Source organism: Rhamphochromis sp. 'chilingali' (assembly GCF_963969265.1).
Source record: "Rhamphochromis sp. 'chilingali' genome assembly, chromosome: 22".
NCBI classification, from domain to species: Eukaryota; Metazoa; Chordata; class Actinopteri; order Cichliformes; family Cichlidae; genus Rhamphochromis; species Rhamphochromis sp. 'chilingali'.
Window position 1 is genome coordinate 9,846,210 of NC_137950.1, and position 12,991 is coordinate 9,859,200.

The following is a 12,991-nucleotide window of genomic DNA, read 5'->3' on the forward strand; positions in this document are numbered from 1 at the left end:
GAGCTCGGCCTCAGTGATTTCCTTCTGGGTCTGACAGCTCATGAGGCCAAGCGGTCCACTGATTGGAGAGTATGGAGTTTGTAATTCACAAGACTCCCTTATTACAAGGCGTAGCTCTCGCCTAATGCATCTGTTATTGGAACGATTGAGCCGGGGCGTGCACGTGCTGGCGGAAGTGCACGCTGTCTTGTTTTCCTGGAAAGATGGCTCTTCCACGCAGAGCCTGAGCACAGAGGTGCGTGCGTCTGTCTTGCTGCACACAGACTTGTGCTGTAATTTGTTCACGTCCTCTTGTGCGGACAGAGGGGCGTCTGGCTCTACTGAAGTCCCTAATGGCTCGTCCGTGGCAGCCGCTGTGAACGCGTGGTTGGACTAAAGGTCACGTTTATTTCTGGCCTGCTGATGTGGAGAATGGAGCTGTGGAGATAATCGAGTTTTTCCCCTTTCTCCTCACTGTTGTGCTTGTCATCGCTTTTCTTCTTCGCCTTTCCTTTTTCCTCGTCCTCCTCCAAACAGGCACTTATCCCGGGGTTAGATGAGAGACCTGCTCATGTCTGTGGCTATATCGACACCCTACATTAGCCATGAAAACAAAGCTAAGGTCTTTGCATGTGTGTAATTCAGGACATGCAAAATGCAGGATGGATTAGCTCTGTGTCTCACGGTTAATATTTATGGAAGTCCTGGTAACAGCCTAGTTAGGCACTTTGAAACCTCAACGCTCACCTCCGAGCGTAACTATGGAGATGAGTCACCGTGCAACTGCGCAGCTTGGCCCAAATCTGTCCTCAACATCAGGATGGAGATTAACATCACCCGGCAGCAGACTGCTGGCAGACTTTGGCTGCGACTGATACAGTTCCACTGACTGACGCTTTAAGCTGGAAGAAAAAGACCCGGAGACCTTTAAACTGAAGTTGCTGCCACACATATGACACAAATGTCACCGTTATATTTATTAGGGATTAATCTGTCGGTTATTTTTTCTGTGAATTGATTTTCCGGTCTATGAAATGTCAGAAATTGGAAGAAAAAAAACTGTTTTCCTCAGAGCTATTTGATTTGTCTTTTTTGATGTAACTCCATAGACATATATAATTCATAAGGTCAAGAATTTTTTACTGCTTCAGCTTGCTCTCTTTTTTTGTTTTAGCCAAACTTTAGAGCGACAGTATCCAAAATTTCGAGTGGTCCTGCCCAGTTTCAGATATTTTGCTGTGCACTCAAACTCTGATTTTCAGTGATTCGTTTCAATCTTTTCTTGAGTTGTTCCCGAGTTTTAGTCGCACAGTTTTGCTCCTGGCACTTGACAGCCACCATTCTGTTATTATTGCCTTCCTGCCACTATGAAGATATAAACAATCTAAATTTGATCCCATGGATTTGTGTTAATACACTGCTCGAAAACAAATACATAAATAATGGAACACTTAAATCACACATCTTGATGAACTAAATATTGAAGCTTAAAATCTTTACTGATTTTAACAGTCAGTCAAAGCGAAACCACCAACAGTGTGAGGGCTGGATGAAGTCATCAGGTGATCCTGTGGCTAAGTAGACCGTATGCCTGTACGCACTCATCATAACATCTGGGCACACTCCTGTGGATGTTGTCCCGGGGGATCCCCTCCCAGACATGGATCCGAGCATCAGTGAGCTCTTGGACAGACTGTGGTGCTATGTTGTGGCTTTGGATGCATGACACATAATATCCCAGAGGTTCCTAGTTGGATGCATTGTGGGGTATGTTAGGTCCAGTCAGTGGCATCGATGGCCGAGCACTTTCCTACACCAGGGAACCCGAGGCCTGCTGCATTTTCAGGTCTGAGGATTTATCGGTAACAGCAGTCAGGCTACTGTTGGCTAATAAAGGTCTGTATTACTGATCAACACAGTCGGAGAGAAGTTCAGAAGGTAGAAAACCTAGTATAACCTTGGTACTGTAATCCCTTATTCCCTTGTGAGAATCGAGTACAAAAGAGGGAATGCCTGCTCAGTAAAATAAAAGCAAATTATGTTCAGATGATTGTAATTATTAGATATTTGTGAGGTAATTGTGTTTTTGTTTACTAGCACGGCAGAGCAGAGTTTACATGAACCCAAATCTAAACCTGGATTCACTCTTAGATTTTCTTGGCTTTGTTTCTTTCGTCAAAGTTTTTAGTAGCTACCACAAAAGTATGTTTTATTGTGGCAATAAAAGTGCTGCTCTCTGTGAGTCCGATGGATCTCATTCTGTATAACTCCTGTCAGCTGAATTAAAAAAAAAAAAAGTTAAACCTGATTTTATCAAAGCAGTTCATCTTTGTGACAGAACAAAAATCTCACATTAATACAGCAAGTGCGGCGTGTGGGATGCTGTTATTTCTACATTTGAAAGCTGTATGATATGAGTTTATGCATATTACTGTGTGTAGTCTTTGTGTGTCTGTGATGCATTGGAAGCAGTTTCTATGCAGAAATCTCACCGCAGTGTCTCTTCTGCAGTGGAGCTGCGTCAGGCCATTGTAGCCATGATGAACAGGAAGGACGAACTGGAAGAACAAAACACGTACGTTGGGATTCACTCCTCTTACCTGCTGCTTGCAAACTTTCAAATGCTCCATCACACACACGTACTTAGGCTGGAAGAACTTCTCTTATTAGCCTCCAGAGACTGTGACTTGCAGCGATTTAATAGATGCTAAAAAAGAAGTTAAGCATGCTGAAAGTCAAAGGTCAATAGTCCTATTGATAAGCTCAAAAATACAATACATATTTATTTCTCTTATAGATTTGAAAGCAAAAAGGTTGACTGAAGTACTTTACAAGTTAGTTAAAGAAAACAAGATGAAACAACTGATCAATAAATTAAAAACGATACAGTGAAATAAAACATAAAAACCAAAAATACAATAAAATAGACTAAACTGCTTTAATGGGAACCATGGCTGTACTATGAGAATTTGGAGTTGTTTAAGTTGCACTGCCTGGTTAAATAGTTGGTTGCCATTTAAAAATAAAAAGTAAGTAAAAGGATCTCACATTTTCTAATATAAAAAATGGACAGGGAGCCTTTATAGACCTGATGAAACTGGAGTGATGCAAAATCTGTTAAACGAGCAGCATTTTGACTGCCTGCGAGCAACAAACAGATACAAGCTATTGCAGTAGTCCAATCTAGAGCTGATGAAAGCATAAATATGGATTTTTAAGGCCTTTTGGAGGAAGATGGGATTTTGCTTTGGGAATCTGACGCAGGTGATAAAAGCTGTGTTAACCCGTCTCTAACATCTCGTAGACAGGAAAATAAATCTGGATGGTGTCAGCGTAACAATGGAAGTGAATTTTGTACTTCCTGAAGATCGATCCCAAAGGCAGCATATATAATGAAAACTGAGTAGGACCCAACATGGACCCCTGAGGTACGCCACAACAAATCTAAAATAACTAAAAGAGCAGAAAAACCCGAGTCAGCAGTTAAGAAAAGACCATTAAAATACAAATACCACAAGTGTCTAAAAAGGTCTGATGATTAAAGTCGATTTTAAGAAGTTTTCTTTTTGAAAAAAAAGCTGCACAACAGCGCATATGAAAGCAGGTGATACACAACCCGATGACAAAGAAGGATTTACTAGCCTGAATATTATGAAGGGTTTCCTTAAGAAGATGAGAGGTGAGGATCTCTCTATATAATTAAAGTGAATCTCCTGCCAAGCAGAGGTTAGAATTTCATACTAAATGATTTAAATTTAGGGTATTAAATTAACGACACAGGCACAGATTAAGTGCTGATTAAATATTTTATATCAGAGCTAAATGTAAATCAGTCTGTCAGTTAGTGCTGCAATTAAAGCAAGTATCGTCAGTTTATCTAATCTGTTTATGAAAATAACATCCCCAGTATTTTAACATTTAGAGGATTAAGCCTGTGTATGGGATGCTACCTGAATGTGATAGTGATAGAAGCCTGTGTTATTTATGCATAAACATGCATGGCAGCTGCTTTTTAAATTGTTTTTTTCTTTAGGTCTCTTCGCAGTCTGCTGGATGGGGAGATGGAGCACTCAGCAGGCCTGAGGCAGGAAACCGATCTGCTGAAGAAGAAGCTGGCAGAACTGGAAGAGAGGCACTCAGCGAAGGTCCAGGCGCTGGCCAGGTAACACGTGATGACTGCGGACCATACGTTAATACGTAACATCTGCCTGCACAGTGGATGATTGAAACTGCACGTAGCAGGGGACTTATTCTATTAACGTTTAACAAGTTAATGCACTCTTAACAAATGAATGAGAGCAAAGAGTGCAGATTTAAAAATACTGCTTTTGATTTCAGGTGACAGTAAATTTAGATTATTGTGTGCGCCAAAGCATTTGCACGCTGACGTAAACAGACGATTTATTTGTTTTTGTCTACTGGTCAGAAAACTCATTTTTTACTCTTATTGACACTTTGGACCACAGGTTATTCAATTTGTTGACTTTCAGTCAGAAAATTGTTAATGGCACCTCTGATATAACAAATGAAGTCCCATTCGAAGCTTCCACACTATAACCCTTTGGGCACACAAAATAGTGGCAGAATATGATGTCAAATGATCTTCTGGTTTCACCTCTAGCAAGAAATTGTAACATTTATGATTTTCTGGCACATATTTACCCATACAGTAGTTTTAAATTTATATATTCTTGAGTCAATATATTTTGCGGGGAAAATGAGAAATAGGTGCAGTCATGGATTGAAAAGTGTGCGCACATGTATGGAAGAGGGGAAAAACAGTTTGCACAATTCTAATGAGTTTGAAAGTCAATACTTGTTAGGACCACCTTTTGTGCTTTAACACAGTCTGAACTCTGTCAGGCAGCTTTCTTGTCATTTCTTTAGGTAGTCTTGTGGAATTGTTCTCCAGGTTTCTTGAAGGACATTCAAAGCTCTTTGATGTTGGCTTTTGTTCTGTTCTCTGTCAGGACGATCCCACACTGCTTCAGTAATGTTGACTGATAATGTTCCAGTGTTTGTTTTTCTATCCAGGTATGCTTTCACTCCGTTGGCAGTGTGTTTGGAATCAGTGTCACGCTGAAAAATAAAACAATTTCTAATGGCACGCGTCACAGATGACAGATGGCATTGCATGGTGGCTCAAAATCTGACTGCATTTTTCTGCATTCATAATTCTGTCACTTTTAACAAAATCCCCAACACCACTGGCTGAAACGCGTCCCCAAACCATGACAGAGCCTCCACTATGCTTTACAGATGGCTGTAGACACTGTTGTACCTCTCCTTCATACATTTTGAGTCCATAAAAGAATATTTTGAGTCCAGTTCTTGTGTAATTTTTCATACCTCAGCCTTTTTCTCCTGGTTTCCCCTCCTTAAGAATGGCTTCTTGACAGCCACCCTTCCACTGAGATCATTTCTGATGAGGCTTCAGGGCCATGTGTATCCCTCAGGAGCTGCATGACATTTAAATATTTTCCTAAATCGCAGATACAGTCAGTGTTATCCCAATAATTGGCCATCTACGGTTCACTGAAAGTGGCCTCTATCACCTTGGCATGTGCCCAGAGTCCTCAGTCAAGCCCTGAGCCCTTTAAATAGATGACTAGTCATCCTGCAGCAGTCGAAACAGAAAGCCCCAGCAAGCAAGATTGTAGCCTCCCACAGTAAATCAATCCACTAGCTGGGATTGATTGGGTGACTCAAGTTAAGTGTGTGGAGACTGAATCTGATGGGTTTGTTGTTGGGAGCGGACAGGGCAGCAGCTGACTGAGCCGTTTAATATGTGATGATGTTCATATGGAGCACTTTAATGGGGTGGAAATGACACGAGGTAGAGAGGCAGTGAGAACAAGAGAGGACTGTGACCTACAGTTTGCATTTTCACACAATCAATCGCACTCAGACACATAAATCCGTTTCTGTAGTCTGCTGCTAAATCTCAAGTGCTGCTTTTCCTTCTCAGCCAAATCTGTCTCGATCAATAGCGGCTATAAATACCGTTGAAGGAGCAGCTAGCCGCTGAATGAGGGCTTGGAGCTGTCGGCATCATTCTGTGAAAGCGGCTACTGGCAACTGTTGCTATGTGCCCCACAATTCTTCATCATTACTGCGTTAATGGTGAATTGAGTCAGTTTTGACACTGAAATGGTAACATCTTAACACTCATAAGAACGACTGCTTTTCTTGTTGACCCGATGGAAGTGCTTTACTCCCGTTTAATTAATCGAGACATTGTTTAATCTGAGATTAATTTGAGAGGAATCACTTTGCTGCCTCTGGCACTGTGCAGGTTAACTTTTTATCTTTACCACCAGATGGTCCTGCTGTTTGAGGAAGTCATCTTATTTTAGAAATCTTCTGAACGATCCTTCTTACATAGTAGAGTGATACCCATACTAAAGGAAGTGTCTTATATACACAAAGCGTGTATGGATGCCTGCGTGTGTGTGAGCCTGGTCGTACATGGGGGTGGCGGAGGATGAGCAAGCCTCCATACATAGATTCCGGCTGACGTAGACTCAGGCAGAGGGGAGTGGGCTAAAACGAGCAGCTGCCCACTTTACCGACTTACTCACAGATCCATCCACATATAACACGAGAGTGTAAGACCCATACTCACACATTGTGACATTGCAACCCACAACTAGGGCTGCTCGATTATGGCAAAAATGGTAATCACGATTATTTTCACTGAAATTGAGATCTCGATTATTTGACGATATTTATTTAACCCTTTAAGACCTACTATAGAACCAAGTCCGCCAGAGCTTATATTATTTTTTTACATGTTGTAGTGCCATTTGTGGGAGCATTTCAAGTTGCTAAATAACTGTTATAGCCCATATTTTAATAATATGTATGCATTAAGTCCATAGTAACTACATTAATTGCAAAAAAGTGCAATAAATTACAAAAAAAAATTGAAAATCGTTTTTGGTTTTTTTTTTTACATATATTTCTACTTGGAGAAATTTAAGAGGTTTATCCCTCAAAACTTTAAATACAAAAAAAGTTGCAAAAAATAGTTTACAACAACAGGAAATTTATTTTGAGTGTCTTCATAGTTTTATCTTGGAGATACACCAATTTTTATATACTGCAGGAAAAACAAAAAAAAACAATCCTATGATGCAAATTTGCAAAGAAAACAGCATGTGCATCAAAATAAACTATTTCCAGCAGTGCAATTCGAGCTCTAAGCATCCCAGCAACTATTCAGAAAAGTCAAACATGACCAGTGTAGGCTTTTAAGGCCTACAAGTAAAAAACTACATTTCCGCGAAAATGACGTCACGTCCGGTTTCGGCCAGGAAATGGCGGACATGCGACAGTTCGGGCTGACGACTTTTTCAATGTGGGAAGTGTTACGAACAGCTGATCGGATCGGCAAAGCGTGTTTCTGGAATATTACGTTTTTGTTCCTGCAAGCGCTTTTTATGCAATTTTTGCAAAGCTTTATGTGGAAGGAAACCGTGACCGAGGACAAGCTGATGGCATCAGATGTAAGTACAACTCCTCCGGTTTCATATGCAAAACAAATTATTGCGCTAGCTTACGCGGTTCAGGTTCTACAGGGATTTAAAAATAGTTACACAAAACGGAGCGTGCAGCTCTGACCGGATTTAAAGGGTTAACAATGACTTTAAAAAATAATATAAAATAGTGTGCAACACCACTGAAGTTTTTTTTTACCTCTCTTTTCAACCAACAGCAGTCACTCTCCTCTCCAAATAACTTCTGCTTAGCTTTCCGAGCTTCCCTCGGGTCCTCTTAATCAGCGGTCTCCAACCTTTTTTGCGCCACGGACGGTTTATGCCCGACAATATTTTCACGGACCGGCCTTTAAGGTGTCGCGGATAAATGAGGGAGGGGCTAATAATCGTCTCAGTCATTTTTAATGATCGTTGAAAGCCCAGATCGTAATCGTGATTAAAATTCGATTAATTGAGCAGCCCTACCCACAACCCAAGCGCATATGTAATAGTCCTCTCTTGTGCTCCTGTACGCACACCAAGAATTTGCATTCTTTGTATTTCCATCACCTGTTGGATTTCCTATGAAGGAATATTGCACATGTAGCAAGTCAAATCTTAAATGTTTTGCTTCATATAAATTGGAGCTAATAGATAAAAGTCGTAGTTTTTGGTGTGACCGTCCAGTGAGTTTAGACTGATTCTTATAATTGGGTCCTTCCATATGAAATCAACATGGGCCTTATGCTCAACCTTCTCTTATTTGTGACAATTTTATGGTCCAAAAGTTGAATTTATATAACGAGTGCTGTGAAATTTCAGCTTCATATATCAAATATTTTTCAGGACACATTCTTTTTAGAAATATGGTCCATCGACCTACTGTCAGCACATTAAAATCTGAGGCAATATTTGAACATCAGTGTCTCAAAAACCATTAAAGGTAAAAGCCTGAAATTTTCACTGCTCTTTCTTATGATCAAAATGAATCAGGACCTGTAATTTGGGATGGATACATTAAAAAATCTCTGTGCATTGACTAGTTATATTTGAGTACACCTTAATAAAAAAGAAACTTCATACATCAAAAGACAACTAGTGACGAGTGCTAAATTTCATATAGTTATATTTCAAAAGAGTGTAAAAAGTTTTTTGCTAATTTGTACTCAAATGTGGGATTTTGCAATAGTGCTCGAGCTTTTACTTGACATTTTTAACTAGCCAATACTCAAGCATTTTTTAATGTATCTGTCCCAAATTACAGGTCCTGAATTATCTTCTTGATAAGAACGAAAGTAAAAGCTTCAGACTTTTATCTTCAGTAGCTACTGTGGCAAAAACAAACAAACAAAAAAGTCTGGAGGATCTGCACTTTGAAACTGGTTGCCCTTTCCTCTTACCATCTGGATGCCTCCTTGTTTTTGTTGTCACTTAAGATGATCCTCGTCATTATTACACCGTAAAATGAATTTGTTATCAATATGATGACTCCCTAATGGCAATGCATATTGGAATATTATTAATTAATCGTGTGATTAATATTAATTTCTTCATTTCTAATGACACAAGGCATTAAGTCACCAGAAAGCTGTTGCTAAATAGCAATGTCCCACACCAATTGACCTTGCTCTAAATGTCTAACCCTCAAGCTCATTCCTCAGAGAATAGTGAGACAGACACACAGAAAATCTTTCCCCTCAACTATTTCTTGCCCCCCTCTTCATGCGACAGTTGGCAGAGCGGAAAGCAGGCCTCTCGCAGCAGGAAGACGGGAAGGTGGCCAGTCGAGTGGGCTCGGGCCAGCTAGCAGTTCCTCGTCACAGGGAGAGGGGGTGGTTGGACAGGCGGACACATACGTGCGCGCACACACTCGCATGCAAAAGAAACGAGAGCAGATGCCTTTTTCTTAGCTGGCAGAGCCGCCTTTCTCCAAGCAGTCTGGTACGGCTTTTCTAAAAAAATAAATAAATAAAATAAAATAAAGTGGCAGAGCAAGCGGCTGTGATGTTTGCCCGGTTTATTTGTTGGAGGTGTTTAGTCAGTTATGTCATTCTGCCCAAACGGAAGTTTTAACAACCCAGTCCTCCACCCCACAGCCATGCTGTGCCTCTGCGTGGATTTATCTATATGTTTAATGCATATATGTGCCTCTAGAAGTGTGTCAGGAGAGAGAATGTATGCTTTAAGGGCTTTTTATTTATGTTTTTAAAGATGGCAGTGCAGTAAATTGCACTCGGGAGCATTACCTAGCGACTGAGCTGCTGATCTCTGAAGGCGTCTTTGAACCTCTCATTCACTACTTCCAAACAGAGCCAGACTGTACCTGAAGAAGAGCCAATTTATGCTGTGTTTATTGCACATTAAGATGGCTTTAGACCATGGGATAATAAACGGAGGGATGTGGAAATGTAATACGAAAAAAATCACTTCAGGGCATCTATTCAGTTTAAGTAATTACTGTATGTAGTTTGAGTTTAAGCTTTCCTTTTCAGATAGTTTTTTTGCTTGTACTCTAAGAGAAGATAAGAGCCCCCCCCCCCTCCTTTTTTTACTGGCTTTCTAACAGTGTCTTACAGTGTTTCCATTATATAAAACCCATTCTCAGACTTCACATTCTTTGCTTTCTTTTAAACAAAATATTCATAATTTCTTTATCTCTTAAGCACACACTGTTTTTTGCTCTTTCCCCACTCCCATTCACTTGCACATAAAATACTTTTCTAAATGTTTCTAAGCCACGTAGCTTTTCTTTTCCCCTGCTGTTTCCTTCACGCACAAAACAATCCTGCTTTTTTCTAAATCTTTTGCACGCACACGGTTTATCCTTCTTACTTATCTCGCACTGAGGAAGATGAGATGACTTCAACAGTTTTACTGCCCAGTGTAGTTAATAGGCTTATCCTCTAAGCAGACGTTTACACTAAATGTTTCTAGAGCAGACGTTTGCCCCTAATGAGAAAGCAGTGTGTGGCTGGTCCCATATCTGCTGGATGAAGGATGCAGTTTATTTAACAGAGATGCCGAGTCCTTAACTTTCAACACGCTAATTTAAAACTTTAGCATCCCTCAAGGCAGACAACCCACTTCGAGTTCTAGATGAGTTTGAATGTGTCACGTTTACACGTCCTGCTCACCAGTAGAAGCACCAGATAATTTAATGGATCGCTCTCAGTTTCGGAATTGAGAAATTGTGCGGCGCTCCTCCCTTCTGGCTTTGTGGTTTAATTTTGTTCCGTATCCATTATTTAATTCTCGTCCTGTGGTTCTGAACATATCTGAACTGAGTTTGTTTTGATAGACTCACTGAAGGCATTGAGGAAGTTCCTGCAAACCAAAAGTCAACGAGTTCAGTCTTAGTGGGTATTTAAAATACAGTGTGTGGTTGCTGCCCTGCATGGAAGGATCAAGCTGAGGGGGCGCAACACTTAGAAACAACCTGAAATAAACCAGTAAAAATGTAAAAGTATTTGCAAAAACAGAGGAGCTGTGTGTTAAGCAGGTGGATTATTTTTTATTGCATGTGGGAGGCTGAGCTGTGGTACGACCTGAGGGAAGCTGCTCCACTGCAGACACAATACTGGACACCTAGGGTGTTTATCACACCTCCAGGCTGTGTTTTATCCCTCTGCCCTGAAATTGGATTTGAAAATACTCAGTTGAAAACAGTTCAGTTATTGGGGCTTTGGTCAGAATCATCCTCACGCTGACAGCTGCTGTGTTATCGAGTGCTTGGGTACGTTCCCCTAAATTCCCCACCAGGCCACTTATATTATCTTATATGTTACCGTGCTAAAGACATGCTCAGCTCTTAATGGAGGGAGTTGTACACATTGTTCAGTGTACTTTGCAAAGTTCGCTCAAGTTTAATTAATCAGCAATTCGAATCAGTCCCCAAAACCTGAGCCAAATAATTCCAAGCTTGATGCACTTGATTACCAACAATTCCTTGTCAGCGGAGAGCACAGCTGAGGTTGACAGATGCAGTGTATTTACCAAGGTGACATTTTATCCCGTTGAAAGATTGTTTGTTTTTCCCGGCCCAGGCATTGTTTTCCAAAAGCAAGCACATCACACGGGCACAAAGTGTTTTACTTGTATCAGAGTGATCAATAATTCAGCAAAATGTATTGTTTGTTCAAAGAATCGTTTATTCAGAGCAGACAAATCTTGCCGAATGATTTTTCGGAACGGCTGTTCGAGAACAAACAAAACTGTGTGTGTGTGTGTGTGTGTGTGTGTGTGTGTGTGTGTGTGTGTGTGTGTTTCTTTTTATTTATTTTATTCTTGAATAGCTGACAGGCATCTGGTTATTATTTTCTATTGACAGCTTGCAATAACAACTGTTGAAACGATTGTGAGTGCATAATAATTTAAATGGTATAAAAAAAGCAGAATGACGGTGGAGATTTGAAAAGGCTCACAGTAGATGACAGGCAGCGACGGCACCTGCTGAAGATAGTCAAGGCTTGAAATCAATACTTAGTCAGTTTGGATTTTTTTCTTTGGGAAAATAATTCCCCAGTATTATGTTTTATATAACACCAATAATAACTAGAAAAATTTGCATTTCCTGCGAAAATGCTGTGTGGATGCCTTAACGCTGAAGATGTCTGCTGAAAAAAGCTGAAAAAGTTGAAAAAAAAAACAAAAAACAAACATTGCCCTGAGCAGGATTCGAACCTGGCCCTTCTGGTCTAAAGGCGGCAATTCACCTCACTGCACCAAACTCATTCACACAAAGAAGAGGTGGAGAGAGTGACAATTGTGGTGAAATTAGCAGAAGCTGCTTAGAATTGTGCTGATAAGAGGTGAAAAAGCTAAACATTTGGCAGAAAAGAGGTGAATCAGAAGAATTTCTGCTGAAAAGAGGCAAAGAAGCAAAAAGATGAGCTGAAAAGAGGTGTAGAAGCAGAAGTACTTGCTGAAGATGGCTGTATGTGTAATGACACACTGGAGAGCAGTGACACACAAGAAAGCAGAGCGCATGCAAGCAGGGAACATGTGTAGCAACTGTCACAGGTAGGATTCAAACCTCTGCCACCGGGTCTCACGGCAGATGCCCTACCCTCTGAGCCAAATGAGTTCTGGTCACAAGCAAAGATATGATGAGAGGGACAATGTGCACTGTGGAGCAGAAGCTCAAATTAGCAGAAAAGAGGTGAAGAGGAAGAACTTTGTTGTGAAATGAGGTAAAGAAACTGAAATTTGTGCTTAAAACAAGTGAAAAAGCTGAACTCTGAAATCCTGCTAAAACAGCAGAAGAGGCTGACATTTTTCAGCTACTCATTGAGCCAAACTGGTTCTCACGTAACTGAAAAAAGGTGGAAAAGCTTACAATTCTAATGAAAACAGCAGAAGAGGCTGAGATTTGTGCTGATAAGAGGTGAAAATGCTGAACCAATCAGAGGTACTGCTTCTGTCTGCTTCATCAGGCTGTGTACTTGTATGTATTTCTGCCATAGACTGTTAACAAGAATGTGAGGTCCATATTAGAAAAGCTGCTAAAATCATAAAACTTTGCAGAATTGTAATAA

At 40.5% G+C, this 12,991-nt stretch overlaps 1 protein-coding gene across 1 annotated transcript in view; it reads left to right on the top strand.

The window, feature by feature from the left end:
• snx29 (sorting nexin 29) overlaps positions 1–12,991 on the top strand; it is a 150,776-nt gene that overhangs the window by 15,417 nt on the left and 122,368 nt on the right. Inside the window, exons 12-13 of the mRNA XM_080873801.1 lie at positions 2,491–2,554; positions 4,013–4,141. Of these exons, the coding sequence (XP_080729927.1) occupies positions 2,491–2,554; positions 4,013–4,141 (193 nt within the window). The remainder of the gene's footprint in view (positions 1–2,490; positions 2,555–4,012; positions 4,142–12,991) is intronic.